This window comes from Thalassophryne amazonica, chromosome 13 (assembly GCF_902500255.1).
Source record: "Thalassophryne amazonica chromosome 13, fThaAma1.1, whole genome shotgun sequence".
Classification (NCBI taxonomy): domain Eukaryota; kingdom Metazoa; phylum Chordata; class Actinopteri; order Batrachoidiformes; family Batrachoididae; genus Thalassophryne; species Thalassophryne amazonica.
This window is the reverse complement of record NC_047115.1, coordinates 1,864,836-1,887,569: the sequence shown is the minus strand read 5'-3', so window position 1 is coordinate 1,887,569 and position 22,734 is coordinate 1,864,836. Positions and strand designations below refer to the sequence as shown.

The 22,734-nt window shown below is 41.9% G+C and overlaps 1 protein-coding gene and 1 long non-coding RNA gene across 2 annotated transcripts in view; one reads left to right on the top strand and one right to left on the bottom strand.

The window, feature by feature from the left end:
- sptbn1 (spectrin, beta, non-erythrocytic 1) overlaps window positions 1–22,734 on the bottom strand; it is a 163,659-nt gene that overhangs the window by 6,484 nt on the left and 134,441 nt on the right. The window contains 9 exon segments of the mRNA XM_034184540.1: window positions 5,922–5,976; window positions 7,281–7,381; window positions 7,465–7,661; window positions 13,575–13,659; window positions 13,738–13,876; window positions 13,966–14,123; window positions 16,530–16,541; window positions 19,902–19,952; window positions 19,954–19,992. Coding sequence (XP_034040431.1) covers window positions 5,922–5,976; window positions 7,281–7,381; window positions 7,465–7,661; window positions 13,575–13,659; window positions 13,738–13,876; window positions 13,966–14,123; window positions 16,530–16,541; window positions 19,902–19,952; window positions 19,954–19,992 — 837 coding nt within the window.
- On the top strand, window positions 544–16,819 carry LOC117523119. The gene is made up of 3 exons (XR_004564426.1): window positions 544–555; window positions 15,691–15,695; window positions 16,735–16,819. It is a non-coding gene; the product is annotated as an uncharacterized LOC117523119 (long non-coding RNA).

The window sequence follows — 22,734 nt, the reverse complement described above, 5'->3', positions numbered from 1 at the left end:
CAAATAACTCAAACACTAAACTTTGGCTCATAAATCAAAAGAATTCATCAAATTTAACTGAACTAGAAGTTACACTAGAGGTGAACCTTAATTTTATTTTTCTTACTGATGTTAGTCGAAGATTCTTCATCTTTGGTTTACAAATCCTTCAATTAACACTGCAAATAAATCAACCGATATATCGGTTAACTAATAATATCAGCCCATATGAGCCTTTCACAAACATGTCGGTATCTGCATTATTTTTGGCGATATGAAAATTTTTATTTTACAGAATAAGCAATGAAGAAAAACACTTTGGTTGTTGGACATAGTGTCACTACCTCCAACAGAAAATTCTGTGACTGCATTGTTTACAGTGCTATCAAGCACAGCTGGAACCCCGTCTCCCCTTGGTCACATTAGTAAGAAGAGACAGAGGCAAAGTGACCAGATGCCACAGTGAGCAGAGCCAAGTGGTCGCTATGCCGACAGCAAGGTGGGGCCAAAATAGACCTCTGGTTTATGTAAACTCTGAGAAATGTAACACGATGACTGCTAATCCAAGTGAAGGCAGTGCAACGGCAGTGTGACGTACGCTGGTTGGTTGTTGGTTACATTACATTTTGTTGTCATTAAGGGTTTTAAATGAGATGTTTAAAATCATCTCCCTTTTTATGTATATGTCAGCGGATGTGTACCCTAAATTCTTTTACTCCTCAATTTCGCTATCAAGCCCCCCCCCAAAAAAAAAACATATAAGCTGAGCTCTAGAATAAATATAATTAAAGTAAAATCCTAGTTACAAGTGCTGGATTTTTTTTCTTTAGTTTGAAATGAGCAGAGTTGTTTCAGGAATAACAAACGCCTTAAAGCCAAACAAACGCAAGCTTTGCTTTTTAGTGTTTTGACTATTCAGCGATTTATTAATTAGAAAAGATGAGCAGATTAACAACACAGAGCGCTAAGGCGGCCCAATCATGCAGTGATCACATGCTCAACAAATCACAAAAACCATCAACAGTGTGAGGAAAGACGCAGACAGGAAGAAGCCAGCAAAAGGAGGAGAGGACGCACAAACACACAAAATAATCTCAAACAATTACCCACCAAATTGCTTGGAAGTCATTACTGGGTATCATTATTGGTGAGGGGAGCCTGCGATTGGCCTAGTATCCAAACAGATTTTATTTTTCACACCACACCCACTCCAACCAGTTATTACCCGCTACTGAGCTCCTCAAAGGCTGGACCAAAGGTGGAGGCTGGAACAATCCTGGAAGCTTTCACTGAAGGACTGGAAGAGCTGGACCAAGTCCTCAGTGAGGGCTAGACCCCTTACTGATCCACTGTGGGCGCTTTAGTCCTGAGCTTGATACAGGTCAACCAAACTCACAATGGTACTTCTCTGACAGCTAATTACAGATAACTAAAGATCACCAATTCACCATGTCTTTGAGGAAACGTCCTCTGAGGCCAAGCCGGCTCTTGGGGATAAATGATAACAAGCATTCAAGGAAAATTCTAAGAGCTTTTAGTGTCGATGACTGAACCTGGACGACTGACGTGAGCACTTCCTGATCAATAAAACAAAGACTGAGAAACTGTAGGAGGAGTAACATAAAGTTTGTCAAATCTTCTGAGTATTTTCATGAAGACTTTCCGGAGGACAGGTCCAACCTTTTAACGGTCAATGAATAATCCCATGCAACGGACTAAACCTGGCAAGCGTACCAGATTTTCTCGTGATTTGACTGTTTGGGTTTGACAAAGTTGTATAAATTAAATTAACGTATCTGTCACCCAGTACTCATGTTTTTAAAATTACGAGATGTAATTATGTCATATGAAACTTATCTTAACTTGATGTTGTATTTAAACATAAAAAATATGTCAGAATATGGTGATTATTCAGTGTCTTAGCCTGGTTAAGTATCTTGCATAATAGTTTATGCTGAGGTAATAAAAAAGAATAAAGTTGCATCCTCACGTTTTTTGGTATTTGACTATTTTGCAAATGACTATAATTCCTGATTCTCCATTTCTTGTAAGAAAATCCAGATTGTCGTGACTATAACTGCAAAAATTCAAGTTCTTCTTTTGCACTACTGACCTGATAGCAGATTTTTATTTATTTTTTAAAATCTATTTAAAAATTTACATACTCCACTAAGGCCTGACTGGGATCTGGAAGAGGCACAGATTAGGATTACTTTTTTTTTGGTGAAAAGAATCATGAAGCTGAACTTATTAATCAATTTTAACTATAAGTGGACTCAGATATAAACATTGTATTTACACATACGTACAAGTTTTCCTTACAACTGTTCCTGTATTTACAGATTTTTTTTTTTGTAGTTGAATATTTTCTGTTTTCCATCACTATGCTGCTGAGTGCAACTGAAACCAGATTATCAGATTACTATCAGTACATCCTCACTGAAGACTTTGGTGTTTAATATTGATTTAAATTATAGAGAACACCTGGAAGAAAGCCAGAAAGCCATCAGTCAAAAACAACATCAACGTTTGTGGAAAAAAAGCCCCAGGATGAAAACTGGTGATGAACATGAGATGACATGAAAATACATAAATACAATAAAATAAAGTTAAATTAAAAAAGGCAACTTGCTTGCTAACAATGGTGACAACATGCAAAAAACAACAACAACAAAAAAAACACCAACACGCTGGGAGTCACACGGATGAACAAACCAGAGTGGGTCTCAGTGGGCAGATTGGTTCAGAGTGGGTTTATTCAGGAACGTGTGTTAGTGGATGAACGTGCAACAGAAAACACGAAGAGAAACAGGAAAAAAAAAATCACAACAGTAAAACCAACAGAGACTCGATAATAACAACACAAAAATAACCAAAACACAAGGTTTAATGTTTGTGTCAAAAGAGGAACAGAGAGGACGCAAAACTGGAATAAACACAAACAGCAGACGACACGTCCAACACATAATCCAGACTGAATACGTGGAAGCTTTAGGGAAAAAGGAGTTAATGGTTTATCATTTCATGTGCACGCGATAATATGCCATAAAAGCAAAGACAATTAAAATCCCAAATTCCAGTAATTCTAATCACTGTTAAAGATGACCGAGAAGATTGGAAAACCGTTTGAAATGTCCTGAAGTCAAACATGAAAAGTAAACATGCCAATTGTTCATTTGCATTTTTAAAAACAATTCTGATGGAATAAAATATAATTCTCACTTCATGTGATCAATAATTAGACTGTAACGTTAATTGATATTAAGTTCATTTGTTGTAATCACGTCCACACAGACAGACAGTGTCTTCTATTCAGCTGTAGAAAGAAAAAGTTTTAAATAATTATGAGAACATTTTTATATCATCACAGAAACGCTCCATCACATTCCTCATCTCAGTCTCTCTATGATACTGTGCGGTTCTCCGAGCAGGACGCAGCACAACGGTGTTCAAGCGCCGAGGACCCCAGCAGCTGGAGAAGACCAAGGACATGCCCAGGTTCCGCCTGGCCAAGGACACACCCACGTCACCTGACCAAGGACACGTCCACTTGTCACCTGGCCAAAGACACACCCACATCTCACCTGAGCATGGAAACGCCCACGTCACCTGACCAAGGACACACCCACATCTCACCTGAGCATGGAAACGCCCACGTCACCTGACCAAGGACACACCCACATCTCACCTGAGCATGGAAACGCCCACGTCACCTGACCAAGGACACACCCACATCTCACCTGAGCATGGAAACGCCCACGTCACCTGACCAAGGACACACCCACATCTTACCTGACCATGGAAACGCCCACGTCACCTGGACAAGGACACACCCACATCTCACCTGACCATGGAAACGCCCACGTCACCTGACCAAAGACACACCCACATCTCACCTGACCATGGAAAACGCCCGCGTCACCTGACCAAGGACACACCCACATCTCACCTGACCAACGACACGCCCACATCTCAGCTGACCATGGAAACGCCCACGTCACCTGACCAAAGACACACCCACATCTCACCTGACCATGGAAACGCCCACGTCACCTGACCAAAGACACACCCACATCTCACCTGACCATGGAAACGCCCATGTCACCTGACCAAGGACACACCCACATCTCACCTGACCAAGGACATGCCCACATCTCACCTGACCATGGAAACGCCCACATCTCACCTGACCAAGGACACACCCACATCTCACCTGACCATGGAAACGCCCATGTCACCTGACCAAGGACACACCCACATCTCACCTGACCAAGGACATGCCCACATCTCACCTGACCAAAGACACACCCACATCTCACCTGACCATGGAAAACGCCACATGTCACCTGACCAAGGACACACCCACATCTCACCTGACCAAGGACACACCCACATCTCACCTGGCTGTGGCAGACAGATGATTATTTTAGAGATGTGGAGATGGAGTGCTGACTGCCTGGGTGTTTCCATCCAGGACCAGAGGTGGTTCTGTGGTGTTGTGGATGTGGCACACACTCCCCGGGTTTATTTGACAGAAATGTTCATGTTAATAAAAGTTTTTAAGTAGCCAGAAGAACTGTTTCCATGCAGAATACGTGGACAGATTACATGGATTTTACGGTGAGGACGTTGTATGTGATGGATGTCGAACACATACTTCAGGACTGTAAATATGCACAACATGATGTACACACACAAAGACACACATGGGGCCTTTAAGCTGGATTTTCTTTATAGAATTCAATTCTAATAAAAGATCTTTATATCTGAGATATTATCTGTGGATTTGGACTTGTTTTTTTGTTTGTGTCTTTCTTTATATTGTTTAATTGTGTCTTGTTCTTTGTGGACACTTTGCTGTGTATGACACTTAAAAAATTAATGTCAATCAATAAATATAATACTTTTGGTAAAATATTTATAAAAATTACTGTGAAATAAAAAAATAGTCCATCTTATTCATTATATTACATAAAATGAACATTTTTTAAATTTCTTTTTGATTATATTTTGAACGACTGACTGACTCACAATGGAGAATGAAACAACTAAACTAAACCTCAAGAGCTAGAATTATTTTAAGACAATATGCATAAGCCTAAATTTATAAATACACCTTAAAATGTGCTTTCCCAATGTTTTATAGATTATAATTAATGACTGATGTGTCTTTAATGCTTATTTTTGTTTTCTGCTCTATGACCACATGCTGATGACACTATCTTTTACATTTGGATGATGAATAAAGACACAAAACCATAAACATCTTTGTACATTGTATATTGATTTTAAAGCCTATTTCAGGGAGAGGACGCTCACTTGTTCATACTCCACATGGTGAGTTTATAAATGATGACGTAAATTAGAAGAGAGACTAAGAGATGAGGAGGGAAGACGGCAGCCGTGTCGAGCTGAGAAAGAAGAGAAAAATGAAGAAAATACAGTCTGGGTAACTGTTTTGGTCATTTTAAGAAGCTCTTTTTGTATAAAGGACAGCGAGCACTGTTTGGTAGCACCATACAAATGCCTACTGTCGTCTTTCACAATTATTAATTAAACACTCGTTATGAATACTTGCTGAGCAAAGAGGCAGACCAGCTACTCTGTCATCATCTCACTGAGTTTAAGGCAAACACAGGAATATGTGTAAATGATGATAAATTAGATAAAGCAGCAACAATGTCTGTAAAGTCGTCAGATCATCAAGACGAATGGAAACAAACAGCGATGAACACATGAATAAATTCAGGCTTTGATCTTTGATCTGATGCAACAGACCATGGGGTGGGGGGTTATTTTTCCTCCGGTCTGTGCACGTGTCGTGCGGTGTGCACGTGTTGAAGTACTGTTTAGCGTGTGTGTCGGTGTCAGGGTGCGGCGGCGGCCCTGCGGCTCTGCAGGGTGCTGCTGTATTTCTGGTAGGCAGGCGAGCGGTAACTAACCCTGGGAGACTCCTGGTCAGACGGCAGCCCGTTCTGAGACACCAGCTCCCCCTCCCTGAAAACACACACACACACACTGTTTACTGATCGTCCATCACTAGACTTCCCATAATTCAATGTCAGAATTTCCTGAGCTTTCACTTTCACAAAAAAAAAAAAAAGATTTTAAGATACTGATAATGAAAACTCAGATACGCCGTTTTTTTTTTTGATGTGCTGCTTATTCTTGATGATCAGCAGCTAACGCGACCCAGAAAGAAATCTTGACCGCTCGCTGCACATGACGTGGAGCCTAAACATGTTACAACCTCCAGACAGACACACTGACAGAAACACAGAGTGAGTCTGAAACTAGTCATCCTGTTCATCAGTTTGTAGGTTAGCTAGCTGATATATTGTTGCATGAAGTGGGGCTCCAGTGTGTAAGCTGTGCTTATAGCAGCACTGTAGATCATTGTGACCAATTGGCAAAATTTAAAAAAATGGGGGGGGGGGGGGGGGGAGTCGTCAATAAATAAAAATTGTAAAGTTGTGAGATGTAGTCAGATGTAGTCTGTGCAGATATGGTGTGTGTGCGTGATATGTATCTTCTACTTTAATTTTACAGATTGCTTTGGTTTCCGTGTGGGTTTGATTCCAGGTTAAAATTAAAACTGCGGATTGTTTTCTGTTTTGGAGCAGAGTGATGCCAGTGACCGGAGCAGCCAGTGACCGGAGCAGCCAGTGACCGGAGCAGCCAGCAGACGGCAGCAGCCAGTCTGTGTATGTGTGTTCACACACTCACTGTTTGTTGACCTCTTCAAATGTACTCTGGAAACATAAAAGTCATGCTGTCCTCTTCAGCAGAAGACAGTGTTCAGACGTGAAGAGATACGTTTTATTTCTGCAGTCACGTGTTGGTATTGACATGCAGTACTGCTGCGTACTAATACCAACACTGTGCTCAGAAGCTTCCATCTCATGGTTCTGCGTTCAATGTCACCCGTAATCAGCAGTATCCTGGTGTGTAATCATGTACGACATGACGACACACAACTTTAGATTGTTGTTGAGGACAAATGGGCTGATTTCCTTCTCTCTGGAATCAGTGATGGAAGACCAGCCTCAGTTTGTCCAAACATCATATATGAAGAGAACTGACTCATAAAGCACAGGTCAGTATCAATATTAGTGGTCTTCAGTCATTTTTCTCACTTTTTGTCCAGTAAGTGTGCCTAAAGCTTTTGCACAGCACTGTTCATTATTTAACAGCGTTTCGTTGAATGTGCACGTCTTCTACTGAATAATGTATCACAGAGTTCTTGTCCATTTTATTTATTATGTAACAGAAACAGTTAAAATGTGAATGTGGCTCCAAACCGGTGCTGTGCGGCCGTGTTGGTGGGCTGACTCTCAGTGGGCGGGGTTTTTCTCCTTTTCTCGTCTTCCTCTTGCTTTCGTCTCACTTCCAGTAACTCCATCTGAACATAACAGACACGGCTCACTTCCTGTTTTTTTTTTTTTTTTTTACTAAATAAGGTGTGAATGCGGTTGCAGTTCTCACCGTTGTCAGCCTCTCCAGCGCAGAGAAGCGTTCCTCCCAGGTGGCGGCGGACTTCTCAAAGGCCTCATGGCGTTTGATCAGTTTCTCCACCTCGTCCACACTCTGGCCGATCTCACGACTGGACAGGTAGGGTTCCTGACCCAGCAGCCACGCTTCGGCCACGCCGGCGTCCCGGGAGAACTGGTGCACCTCCAGGACTGAAAACCAGCGGATTCATCAGATTTAAAAGCTTTGTGTGAGCACAGGGGGTGGGGCCTTCTTTCAAAGCAAGGTTATGTGAGAGGTGGGGTTTTATCTCTGAGTTTTACAAATTTATGTTTCTGCACATTTGTCAGACTGTCAACAGGATTAGCCCAAAATTAACTATCCATCCATTTTCTAAACCCACTTCTTCCAATTAAGAGTCACCACTGGGTGATAGGCGGGGTTCACCCCGGACAGGACACGAGTCCAAACAAACACGTTGACTCCTATTTTTAATTTAGTCACCAGTTTCCCCAAATCTGCATGTCTGTGGAAGTGGGAGGAGCCAGCACACCAGGAGGGAACCCATGCAAGGACGGGGAGAACATGCAAACTCCACACAGAAAGGACCAGGTGAGATTAGAACCCAGAACCTTCTCACTGTCAAGTAACAGCGCTAACAGCTAAGACACACCAAAAATTAACCAAGTTTTACCAAGGTCGGTGAAAGCGTTGGGTCTCAGAACACAAACCATGAAAACTTGGGCTGGATTACAATAAAGGGGTGGTGCCAAAAAATTTCAGGAATTTTGATCAATAACAAGCGCTCGTCTATTTTTACTGATAAAATTAAAGGTGTGTAGCGCCATGGCCTCGATTTGCCGTAATCAAATAAATACATTAATGCTGTCTCAACAAAAACCTGAGTTTTGAACTGCAGACAAAAGACTGTGTTCCCTCTCAGTGGAGAAATTCCTAAGTCATCTGGAGATCTTCAGATAAGCTTGGAGACATCCCCCATGGGCCAACACTGGGATTCACAGCAAAACAAAACTGTAATTCAAAGTTCTTCAAAGGGGAGCCCTTGCCTTTTTATCGGTGAATTTTCGGTCACTATGAATTACATGACATTATAATGGCTTCACGTCAGAATCTGACTTTCTCCAGGCCAGGAGAACCCAAATTTTATGACCTCACGCCAAGGCCAGACCCTCTCAAGACTGTGAGACGATATCCCTTCCACAACACAGGTCCATAAAACTTGATAACAGCTATTATCTTTAGGTTTAAGTGAAGAAAGACATTCTTTTAAAATAAAAGAACTGCATCAGTATTCTTTGATTCACATATATAAAGACTTCTAATGGTGTTGGTAGTGATTAATCAAACAAAATGCTTTGCATATAATCATTCCATTTAACTGATGTGTTCCTTAACTGATGTGTGATTTTTCTGCATTATCAAGACTGTTGATGGTGAAATATTCTGGTTTATCCAAAGGTGTTTATGTGATGATTAATAATGTGTATCCATCTGAGTGTCTTACAACTATAGTATAACAAAATAGTTAATGTGTTTAAATAATTGAATCATTTGTGTCTGCACTGTGACCACATGAAGCTTTCTGTAAAGTTACACACTCTAAATGGGTGGAGTTTGGTGACGTCAGTCCCCTTTAAAAAGTTAGAACAGAGTCTTGCTCTCTCTCTCTCTTTTTTCTTCTCTGCCTGCAATGCCGCTCTTCTCTCCTCTCTCTATTCCTTTCTTAAACACTTAATTTTTATTCTTGGGCCAAGGCCCCATTCTAAGCTAAGCTAAAGCTACTATGTGGCATTCATTCTTTGTTTTCACTTTTGATCATTTTAACAAAGTTTTAACCTGGTGCTTTAAGGTGCGTCAAGTCTTTCGAATTTTTAAGAGAACTTCTGAGCTGAACCTTTCAAATTAATAGCAAATTTACAGAAAAGCGATTCTCCTTTTCTGCCGGCTATTTTGTTTTTTTTTTTTCAACGCTTTTAAAGTTTTAACTTTTTCCTAAATTCACAAAGATTTTGAATCTGGCTCTAACAAACTTTTTAAAAGCTACCAGAAACCACTTTCAACAAACACCTTCCACCTCTGGGTTCCTGCAAGCTGACGACGGAGCTGATTTCAAACCTGACTGCAAGCAGCCATCCTGTCGGTAAAGCCAGCCGACCCAAGCCTTTGGGATCACACGGGGAGACCACTGAGTTAACCCGACCCAAGTGAGCACGCTGCAGAACCTACATCAACGACGGGCGGACGGCCGTCCGAACCACCTTTTCAATGGACCAGCTCAGTGACCCAGTTAAAGGTTCCAGAAAAAGGGTTTGTTGTTAATGGATACAAAGTGGCTCCTCATTATTATTATTCCACCTTTTAAGCGCATTCATACACTCAACAAAAATATAAACGCAACACTTTTGGTTTTGCTCCTATTTTGTATGAGATGAACTCAAAGATCTAAAACTTTTTCCACATACACAATATCACCATTTCCCTCAAATATTGTTCACAAACCAGTCTAAATCTGTGATAGTGAGCACTTCTCCTTTGCTGAGATAATCCATCCCACCTCGCAGGTGTGCCATATCAAGATGCTGATTAGACACCATGATTAGTGCACAGGTGTGCCTTAGACTGCCCACAATAAAAGGCCACTCTGAAAGGTGCAGTTTTATCACACAGCACAATGCCACAGATGTCGCAAGATTTGAGGGAGCGTGCAATTGGCATGCTGACAGCAGGAATGTCAACCAGAGCTGTTGCTTGTGTATTGACTGTTCATTTCTCTACCATAAGCCGTCTCCAAAGGCGTTTCAGAGAATTTGGCAGTACATCCAACCAGCCTCACAACCGCAGACCACGTGTAACCACACCAGCCCAGGACCTCCACATCCAGCATGTTGACCTCCAAGATCGTCTGAGACCAGCCACTTGGACAGCTGCTGAAACAATCGGTTTGCATAACCAAAGAATTTCTGCACAAACTGTCAGAAACCGTCTCAGGGAAGCTCATCTGCATGCTCGTCGTCCTCATCGGGGTCTCGACCTGACTCCAGTTCGTCGTCGTAACCGACTTGAGTTGGCAAATGCTCACATTCGCTGGCGTTTGGCACGTTGGAGAGGTGTTCTGTTCACGGATGATGCGAAGGAGATGTGTTGCACTGCATGAGGCAAATGGTGGTCACACCAGATACTGACTGGTATCCCCCCCCAATAAAACAAAACTGCACCTTTCAGAGTGGCCTTTTATTGTGGGCAGTCTAAGGCACACCTGTGCACTAATCATGGTGTCTAATCAGCATCTTGGTATGGCACACCTGTGAGGTGGGATGGATTATCTCAGCAAAGGAGAAGTGCTCACTATCACAGATTTCGACTGGTTTGTGAACAATATTTGAGGGAAATGGTGATATTGTGTATGTGGAAAAAGTTTTAGATCTTTGAGTTCATCTCATACAAAATGGGAGCAAAACCAAAAGTGTTGCGTTTATATTTTTGTTGAGTATATGTTTGTTTAATAATTTTCTTAAAAATAATTGGCTTCAAAATTCATCACTAAATTCCCATCAGATTTATTTACTTAAAAGTTTTTAAGCTTTATTGCTCTTTCTTCCAATGTCTCATGAGTGAGTAAGAAAATTGTTTCCATGAATGAACTTATTTAATCACTGTCCACAAAAATGCCAGTAAACTGTTCAGTTCTTGTATACTTGTAAATAAATTGTAAATATTTCTGCTGTGGTTCATTTTGTGTTCAGAAGGAAACCCTTGGTCAACCATATCGTGCAAATTCAGACTTCAGAGCAGAGACTGATCAATTCCAATTGAGACTGATTATTTAATTTGAGACTGATAAATTAATGAATGTTTAAAGTACCTATGCTATAAATAGGTGGTGCCCCGAGTAATAATTAAATAATAAGTATTAAACCCTAAATTGTTAATTATTTTGGTGACTCATTATATGGGGCCTAGGTATTAAAGGCACTGCGCTGCGGTGGTTTGAATCATATTTGTCTAATAGATTACAATTTGTTCATGTAAATGGGGAATCTTCTTCACAGACTAAAGTTAATTATGGAGTTCCACAAGGTTCTGTGCTAGGACCAATTTTATTCACTTTATACATGCTTCCCTTAGGCAGTATTATTAGACGGTATTGCTTAAATTTTCATTGTTACGCAGATGATACCCAGCTTTATCTATCCATGAAGCCAGAGGACACACACCAATTAGCTAAACTGCAGGATTGTCTTACAGACATAAAGACATGGATGACCTCTAATTTCCTGCTTTTAAACTCAGATAAAACTGAAGTTATTGTACTTGGCCCCACAAATCTTAGAAACATGGTGTCTAACCAGATCCTTACTCTGGATGGCATTACCCTGACCTCTAGTAATACTGTGAGAAATCTTGGAGTCATTTTTGATCAGGATATGTCATTCAAAGCGCATATTAAACAAATATGTAGGACTGCTTTTTTGCATTTACGCAATATCTCTAAAATCAGAAAGGTCTTGTCTCAGAGTGATGCTGAAAAACTAATTCATGCATTTATTTCCTCTAGGCTGGACTATTGTAATTCATTATTATCAGGTTGTCCTAAAAGTTCCCTAAAAAGCCTTCAGTTAATTCAAAATGCTGCAGCTAGAGTACTGACGGGGACTAGAAGGAGAGAGCATATCTCACCCATATTGGCCTCCTCTTCATTGGCTTCCTGTTAATTCTAGAATAGAATTTAAAATTCTTCTTCTTACTTATAAGGTTTTGAATAATCAGGTCCCATCTTATCTTAGGGACCTCGTAGTACCATATCACCCCAATAGAGCGCTTCGCTCTCAGACTGCAGGCTTACTTGTAGTTCCTAGGGTTTGTAAGAGTAGAATGGGAGGCAGAGCCTTCAAGCTTCAGGCTCCCTCTCCTGTGGAACCAGCTCCCAATTCAGATCAGGGAGACAGACACCCTCTCTACTTTTAAGATTAGGCTTAAAACTTTCCTTTTGCTAAAGCTTATAGTTAGGGCTGGATCAGGTGACCCTGAACCATCCCTTAGTTATGCTGCTATAGACGTAGACTGCTGGGGGGTTCCCATGATGCACTGTTTCTTTCTCTTTTGCTCTGTATGCACCACTCTGCATTTAATCATTAGTGATTGATCTCTGCTCCCCTCCACAGCATGTCTTTTTCTGGTTCTCTCCCTCAGCCCCAACCAGTCCAGCAGAAGACTGCCCCTCCCTGAGCCTGGTTCTGCTGGAGGTTTCTTCCTGTTAAAAGGGAGTTTTCCTTCCCACTGTAGCCAAGTGCTTGCTCACAGGGGGTCGTTTTGACCGTTGGGGTTTTACATAATTATTGTATGGCCTTGCCTTACAATATAAAGCGCCTTGGGGCAACTGTTTGTTGTGATTTGGCGCTATATAAAAAAAATTGATTGATTGATTGATAGTCCAATCTAGTTTGATTTGGGAGTTTAACTACTTATTCATCACATTCGCTATATATCTAATGCATCCCGTGTGGAGGCTTTATAAATAAATATACTCACTACATATCTATTGGTTCCCCGGTGTGAGCCGATCTGTTTATTATAAATATATCATGCTACATTTATTGGTGCCCGTGTGTTGTGAGGCCCGATCGATTATTATTATTAAAAACTGCTACATTTTAATGGTGCCCCTGGTGTGAGGCGGCATAAAGATTTAACTATTTATGTTGCTACAGGTGTGAATGTTGTTTTAAAAGCAGACGTCATTTTCTGAACTTTATTATTTTAAGGCCACCTTTAATTAATGCGGTAATAATTATTAATTAACAGTGAATTAAAGGTTAACTAAGGTATTAATTAATACATTATTTAATAATTTATAAAGTTGGTGAACATATTTCATAAATGATTAATAAATGTTAAGTCTTTCACTGTTAATCGATTCTTATTGCTGCATTAATGAACATAAACACACATATTAACTCTTCATTAACTGTTAATTCACATGAAATACTGCATTAACTAATGTTAATTAAGGCGTCCTTACGGTGAAGGGTCGCTGGGTTTTGACCGTTACTTGAACAAAAATGTTTTTAAACGGGAGGGTAACAGCAGCTCTGATTCGCTCTTACCCAGTCTAAGCCACTCCCATCTGTCCTCCCACTTGTCAATCATCTCTTTCCTCTTGTCCGTCAACTGCAGCAACTTCTCTTTAATCTGAGGAGAAATGGAACACAGTGAGGACAACGTGTGGCTTACGGAGCGTTAACGAGGGGGTAACAAGTGGGCAGCGACCTCCTCTGAGGCGTAGTGCTTCCGGGCCAGCAGGCCTTTGCCAAGCTCGATGCAAGCTGTGAAGCTGTCGTTACGGGCGTCGATCTCCGCCTTAATGCCCTGGTGGTTGTTCATCAGCAGCTCTACAGATGACACGTCTCTGAAAAGACATAAACACAATAATAATAATAATAATAATAATAGTAATGATAATACAAACTCATGCTGACACAGAACCCTGATCCATACCGGGGCTTCTCCTGGGCCTCAATCAGGCGGATGACGTCCTCCATCCACAGCATCAGATCCCGCACCATGCTGAAGAAGCGGAACTTATCGCCGGTGTCCACCAGCTTCACCCTGCGGCCCTCCACAGCCTCCAGTAGGTTCTTCCAGGCCTCCAGAACCTGAGTGGATGGGACCAGACCAGAGTTCAGAGGCCATAAAGAGCCGGGGCCGGATCACAAGAACCAACAGGGTTTAGTTAGTTTTAGCTGCACGGTGCAGACGGCGGTCACGCGACTGTTAGCAGACAAAGGAAGAGGTTCACGAACTTTCCTTCAATTGAACAAAATCCACATTTTATCACACTGATGTCATCATCCAGCAGACAAGATGCAGCCAAATACCTCAAAAATGTCTTCAGCTCAAAACACTTACTGATGAAGGACCTGATGTTCTTTTCCACTACAGGAACTAGTACCACGCCATCTGTGGCAGGACTCTGCAAGTCAGGACCCAAAGGGTTGTGTGCTGCCTCTCACTGACAAGAACTACCGGTCACCGTGTCCAAACTGGACTGGACCCAGTTCAGGACACAGAGTCGAGTCCAGTCCAGGACGCAGAGACTAACGTTTGTTCTGAACCTCTGGACTTCTTTTATATGTTGTTATAATTGAGTCACTAACTTCTTCATGTTTAAAAGTTATGAGGTTTCTGGAAGTTCAATCACACACCAGAGACAATCTGATGGTTCACACCCACCGGGCGCCACAAGCCAATCAGATGAATTTGACTGCTGAGTGACACTGTGAGTCAGGAAGGACGCCTCACCAGAGAGGGACTCCTTTCCAGAGGAAGTCATGTGACCGCTGTACGTAGGTGGACATGATCTGATGTTACGTGACAAACAGAAGTGGTTCTAGACTGAGTCAGGTTATGTGGGTTTATCATCTGTTTTTGGAATCTTCATCTGTCGTTTTGTGGTTTTGTTTTCAAATAAAAAAACAGCGAGCTCACATTTTATACTTTGATGACAAATGTATCCTTATGTTTTAAAAACTAAAATAAAAAAACAATGCAGATGTAAGAAAATACAGAAGCATATCAGGGGTCCAACGTTTTATCCAGTGAATGCAATACACTTCCGTAAGAAACAATTTAAGTTAAGATTAAGTTAAAACCAGGTTCCGATCAGTTTTAGGTTCAGGTCTGTGCTGTCACTCCCGTAAGTCACAGACACATTTGGGTCTGTTCAGTTCTCCTAAGAGTCCATGGAGCAACCAGGTTTTTGGTGCCACTTAACGTGACTAAACGACACAGACAGTCCAGCCTCAGTGGACCGTGACCGACACAAATGTATGGTGGCCATCCGTGGTGGCAACTGTAGACAGGTAGGGGTCAAAATTTTAAAATGCTCCAATCATTTTGTGAGGTACACCACATTATATGCCTGATCATAAAGATTCCAAAAAGGTATAGTTTGAACTATCTGTGACTGAATGTTCTCGAGTTATGGGCTAAAAACAGCAAGAAAGGTGACAAAGGTCAATTACAGTTTGTCCAGGGGTCAAAGGTTAAAGTTGCTCCAACTTTAGTACAAATTGATGCAAATTGTTGGTTGACTTAATGGGGTTTTAAAAAGGAATAGTCTGCACCCTGTGTTATGCTTAGTTATCACGTTGCAGGCTAACAAAGAATCATAGGTCATAGAATCCAACGGACATCAACCTTTCTGACCTTTACTTTAGAAAGTAAAGGTCAGAAATGTCACATCACTGTCAAAACTATTCCATTTACTAAACCTATGAGACAACCAATAATGGCCACAAACACAGTTGGTCTTTGGACTTTGCAGAAATTCCCAGTTGCTCATGTTGGGAAGCTCTTGAGATGTCATGAGTATTGTCCCATAATACATCTGCACTGTAGGACATATTCATGTTCCTGGAACGTTTTAACACATATGGTTAGGTATTTTTTTTTTATTCCAGCAGAAACTGTGAACTGGGATCCAGTCTATAAACCAGAACCTGGAGCTGGATCTGGTTCCTGTGGTGGAAAAGCATCTGGTTCTGGCAGAACTCACTGAAATCCATTCAAATAAAAACCTCTCTGGTGATTTGCACAGAATGTTTTCATGTATCTGACAACGATCACAAACGTGATGGAAACATTTCTGCAGAGCTGCAAGCAGCTAACAAGCGACTACACTAAAGCGTCTGATCCCGCTAAGAGGAGCCAGAAACACAGTTAACGTGGGTTCAAATCCACTGACTGACCACAACCAGCCCACATGTGCAGACGACAAAAAGCATTTATTTTATCCTCCCCAGAGGCCCAGGCGGGTGGAGCTTATGGTGCAGCTCAAGTGAGTTAACACTGGGACAGAATTGGACTTTTGTACTGATGGATGTGCAAAAATCCACCTCCATCAGCAGGTCTGTGCCCAAGAGGAGGCAAGAAAACAACTAAAATGTTCAGAAAACTGGCTAACATTTTAGTCGAAATGTTGCAAAAATTCTAAAAGTGCAGCCAAAAAGAACATTGATGCAAAGCCGGTGTTTTAGTTCAGTGGGAGAGTTCAGTCTCACCTCTTCCTTTCTCTTCTGGGAGACGGGGAGGAAACGGACACACAGGGAGCCGTCAAAACACAGCGCCATCAGAGACACAGTTGTACCGCGCATCAGTGCTGCGTGTCAGTAGCGATGCGCCGTACTGATGCATCAGTACCGCGCATCACTACCGACACAAACACCAAAGACAAATCCCAGTGAAGGTACATTCTGCAGCAGCCAGAGCCTGATTTACTAACATCCCAGACGACGAGCACTAAACTGCGTGGACAATCCAAACTTTTGTGCGTTGGGGTGGAGACAGTTTTGCGAGTGATTTACGAAGAGTCAATGTGCACCTGGTAGCGGGCGGTAGCACGACGTACACAGCAGTATGTGTTCATGGACGTAAGCACAAGATGCAATTCAATCAGCTATGAACAGCGTTGCACCGCGTGGTTCCCTATGTAGGAACTCCGCCACATAATGCCGTTTTTAACACATGCAAACCAAATCAGGCCCTTAATATTTAAAAACATTCACAAATTAAATGAAAAATCAGATTTTCTGTGTTGGGGAACATCATCAAACCTTCACTGCTGCAGAAAGTAGTTTCAGTTTCCAATTACATCCTGTTAAATAAATTATACATGAAGTACAGGAGGAAAATTCTGGAAGTGGACCTGCACCACATCAGAACTCTGATACGACCTTCCTTCTCCAACCTTCCTTTTCTCTCAAAAATTCTTGAAAGGGTAGTTGTAAAACAGCTAACTGATCATCCTGCAGAGAATGGTCTATTTGAAGAGTTCAGTCAGGTTTTAGAATTCATCATAGTACAGAAACAGCATTAGTGAAGGTTACAAATGATCTTCTTATGGCCTTGGACAGTGGACTCATCTCTGTGCTTGTTCTGTTAGACCTCAGTGCTGCTTTTGATACTGTTGACCATAAAATTTTATTACAGAGATTAGAGCATGCCATAGGTATTAAGGCACTGCGCTGCGGTGGTTTGAATCATATTTGTCTAATAGATTACAATTTGTTCATGTAAATGGGGAATCTTCTTCACAGACTAAAGTTAATTATGGAGTTCCACAAGGTTCTGTGCTAGGACCAATTTTATTCACTTTATATATGCTTCCCTTAGGCAGTATTATTAGACGGTATTGCTTAAATTTTCATTGTTACGCAGATGATACCCAGCTTTATCTATCCATGAAGCCAGAGGACACACACCAATTAGCTAAACTGCAGGATTGTCTTACAGACATAAAGACATGGATGACCTCTAATTTCCTGCTTTTAAACTCAGATAAAACTGAAGTTATTGTACTTGGCCCCACAAATCTTAGAAACATGGTGTCTAACCAGATCCTTACTCTGGATGGCATTACCCTGACCTCTAGTAATACTGTGAGAAATCTTGGAGTCATTTTGATCAGGATATGTCATTCAAAGCGCATATTAAACAAATATGTAGGACTGCTTTTTTGCATTTACGCAATATCTCTAAAATCAGAAAGGTCTTGTCTCAGAGTGATGCTGAAAAACTAATTCATGCATTTATTTCCTCTAGGCTGGACTATTGTAATTCATTATTATCAGGTTGTCCTAAAAGTTCCCTAAAAAGCCTTCAGTTAATTCAAAATGCTGCAGCTAGAGTACTGACGGGGACTAGCAGGAGAGAGCATATCTCACCCATATTGGCCTCTCTTCATTGGCTTCCTGTTAATTCTAGAATAGAATTAAAATTCTTCTTCTTACTTATAAGGTTTTGAATAATCAGGTCCCATCTTATCTTAGGGACCTCGTAGTACCATATCACCCCAATAGAGCGCTTTCGCTCTCAGACTGCAGGCTTACTTGTAGTTCCTAGGGTTTGTAAGAGTAGAATGGGAGGCAGAGCCTTCAGCTTTCAGGCTCCTCTCCTGTGGAACCAGCTCCCAATTCAGATCAGGGAGACAGACACCCTCTCTACTTTTAAGATTAGGCTTAAAACTTTCCTTTTTGCTAAAGCTTATAGTTAGGGCTGGATCAGGTGACCCTGAACCATCCCTTAGTTATGCTGCTATAGACGTAGACTGCTGGGGGGTTCCCATGATGCACTGTTTCTTTCTCTTTTTGCTCTGTATGCACCACTCTGCATTTAATCATTAGTGATCGATCTCTGCTCCCCTCCACAGCATGTCTTTTTCCTGGTTCTCTCCCTCAGCCCCAACCAGTCCCAGCAGAAGACTGCCCCTCCTGAGCCTGGTTCTGCTGGAGGTTTCTTCCTGTTAAAAGGGAGTTTTTCCTTCCCACTGTCGCCAAGTGCTTGCTCACAGGGGTTGTTTTGACCGTTGGGTTTTTCCGTAATTATTGTATGGCCTTGCCTTACAATATAAGCGCCTTGGGGCAACTGTTTGTTGTGATTTGGCGCTATATAAATAAATTGATTGATTGATTGATACGACACAATATTTCCAAAATTGTGCAAAGCTGTTGCACAGATCTGGAAGGTTTGTTAAAATTTTCAGGTCATATTATACATTTCAGAGGAATTAAATCCTAAACTTTATCCGAATTTAAACTCTGAACCATTGGCTAGCTTCGGGCAGACATGATCTTAGAGCCTTGCTCTAAATCCAGAAGTGTGCATCCACCTTCTGGAAGTGGTGGCCATATATTTGGAATAATAAATGCTCAGAGTTTCTGCACTTTTATCATTTTTTTGCATTCAGTGGCAACTGGGAACTTTTCTGATTTCTGAATTGGAAAACATGAAAGAAAACATCTCCAAAAGTTGGACTTCCTACTAGGTAACTCAAGAAACTTACACACTTTACATCATTCTCCAAATGATGTTAATTATGGACTGAAACTATTTTCCAAGACTATCTGAAGAAAGCGTACTCTACTTAATAATGTTACGCTAACATTAGCATATTGCTATTAAATCTTTCTTCATTTTTGATCTAATAAACACGACATGGAAGTGGCCACATTTGTTTTCTTTACTTTGTGCATGAAACACATCAAAATCGAAAATGAATTCTGAGTTCTGATTTCACACTGCTGAGGTATAAGTTGATCCAAACTCTCTATCACCCCTTAGTGGTTGACTTCACTACAAAGAATGTGCGGGTTCACAATTGGTACCTTTGCTGAGTGGTTTAGATGTGAACATGTGTAAAAGGAATTTGGTCCGATTCTTATTTTCTTCTCTACTCTCTCCATGAAAAGGAAACTCCCCTAAAAACAGACTGAAACAGCCTCAACAACTTCTGAGTAAATACTCTCAAAATTTCATCAACTAAAGCAGAGACAGAAACTGTCTCTGCTTTAGTCCAAACCGGTGGAGTCTCGTCACCTCCGCCCCTGCTCCATCTGTTGGTGGAGGTGAAGTATGACCTGTTATCTCTGATACACACCTCGGCACTCTCGCTTCTGAATATCGTCAGCTTTATCTCCAGCGTAGGCCGGACTGGAGACGAACTGCGTCCTCTTGAAGTTGTCGCACCTAAAGGACAAAACATAGCATTCAATGCAGAGTCCCCAAAAAAGGACAAAATGTTTACTTTTTTAGCCTAGAGATTGACGTTCTGTTGTTACTACTACAAACACCTGCTATCTATCTATCTATCTATCTATCTATCTATCTATCTATCTATCTATCTATCTATCTATCTATCTATCTATCTATCTATCTATCTATCTATCTATCTATCTATCTATCTATCTATCTATCATTGATAGGATGGATGCAGTGGACAGATGGAGTCGATGGACAGACAGAGTGGATGGATCCTTCCATCTACCTACTGATCCATTCACATCCATTCTCATAGGTGTGACTGGCAAAGGACAAAGCAGGAAAATATATGGCACACCTACCATAACGCGGCAACCCCCCCCACACACACACCGAGACACACACACCGAGTAATATTACTTAGTGCAAACTGTGCACATTGAATTGACTGTGTCAGCGATCAATAGTATTGGCACAGGTTCATCCAGGAGTCAGCAAGACCTCATTTATGACATTCTTTTGGCGATTAGTGATGTGGTGAGGAAAAGGGTGGAGATAACACTGATGTGGGTTCCAGCACATATAGGTATCCCAACAAATGAGAAAGTGGATAGATTGACCAAAACACTGTGACAAAAGGAAACACAGACATCTGTCCAAAGCAGAGGGCAAGTGTATTATCAGGAGGGAAATTAACTTAAAATGGCAAAAATACTGGGAGCAGGAGGACTGAGGGTAGACAGTTATTTTCAACAGCTAGCAGAGTGACAGATTCAGTAAACAGTTATAGAAGGAACGGGTGAAGAAGAAAGGATGAAGTCACTCTTGGAAGACAGAACTGGTCGTACTTTCAACAGGATTTAGGATTTAATGGAGAGGATTTATTGCTGCTGTAACAGACTGATGCAGAATGTGGCAGCAATACAACAATAAGGATGCCAGCTGCCGTTAAACGTCATACAAGAAGAAGACGTGCGCTTGATTTCTTCGCAGGAGCACGTTTTGAGGAAGGGCGCATTTCTGCATTTACAAAATGAAACCACCAAAAAATAAATAAAAGCACTCACATATGATGGAGTCAGGTGGACCAACAAATTCTGTCCGTTATAATCAAAATCTGTTACATGTATGTAACGGATTCGTTACAGTCAGGAGGTGCTGAGCGATCTACGGGGAATCCACAGCACCAGTTAGACTTACATATCTTCTTGATTAAAAGCTTGACCTTGAATCAGGACCTGCCTCATTTAATGACCGAGTCAAAACTTTGAAAAAATAAATGCCTGCCTTAAATAAGCACTGACATTATGTGGATTAAAAAGATTACATTTGGACGAGTCCCTCTTTTTTTTCTAAGTCCACTGTGGAGTGGTACCTTAAAATTCTAAAGCTTGATTTATGCGTCTGCAACTCTGTGGCCATGCAATGACGAAGTGAGCGTAATGCTTTTAAAGGTCTCCGTCGCATCTTTATCTAATTTGCAGCAGGAACAGTGGCTTCTTCTGGATTCATTTGTCTCTCCACAAGCTTCTTTATACAATCATCATGGTATGTACAATCTCTCTCTTTTGAGCGTCTTTTTCTGACTGTGTTGTGAAGTTGGTCATATTTTTGGACTTTACTACAAAATGTATTTGATCCATGATTAAAATGTAATCAGCAGGCACACTGAAAAAACTTTTAAAATATGATGGGAGAGGAAGGAGTGAAACCAGAAAAGTGACAAATCACAGCCTTTTGTGGTCTCCAATTTAGCAGGTGCACGTCAGGCTCCAGAGAGAGGGTTCTGATCTAAAGCGGTTTGGTTCGTCACAGCCAGGGATATGTGTGAAACTTAACGCCATATTACAGTGCAGGCAGCAAGCAGCATTTTGTTAATAATCACCGGCCTTGAATTATGCCCTGCCTCCTTTAGGGTCTGTGTCTGAGCACGATTTGAAAAATAAACAGCTTGTTGGGAAAGTGTAGGAACACGGACCCACAACAGGGGGCGCAAATGAACGGACAATGGAATAGGTCAAATAACAACACTTTACTGTTGCGAACGTGCACAACAAAAACAACAAATTACAACAATGGACAAAGTTCAATTCACAAAGGTGTCGTGTGGGCAGGCTCGAAGATAGGAGACGCCTCTCCAAAGTAGAACCGGAACCACACGGTTTCCTCCGCCACAGGACCCCGGGAATACTGGAGCCGCCAAGTTCCGAACTCCCAGGTGGCCACTGCCTCCGCGTGTCGGACCTGGTACTGCTGGCGAGGAACAAGAACACAATTAAACGTGGGCGCGTTTGCACCCAGCAACCTGCACGGCAGGGAAGCTACCTCCACCTCTCGTTGGAGAAAAAAAGTCTGCAATCACTCACAAAAATCACAAAGGTTACTGTCAAGCAGTCAGCTGAGATTATTACCTTCCAGGTAGAACGATATCTCGGCGATGAGGTGGAGATGCCGTCCTGCTGATATACCCCAGTGATAATTGCCGTCAGCTGTCTCAGGTGATGGGTGACAGTTGTTACCGAGGCAGCTCCTGTGGGGCGGCGGCGCCCTCTGGTGCCTGGAGCCCGCACTCCAGGCAGGGCGCCCTCTGGTGGTGGTGGGCCAGCAGTACCTCCTCTTCAGCGGCCCACACAACAGGACCCCCCCCTCAACGGGCGCCTCCTGGCGCCTGACCGGGCTTGTCCGGGTGGCGACGGTAGAAGTCGGCCAGGAGGGCCGGGTCCAGGATGA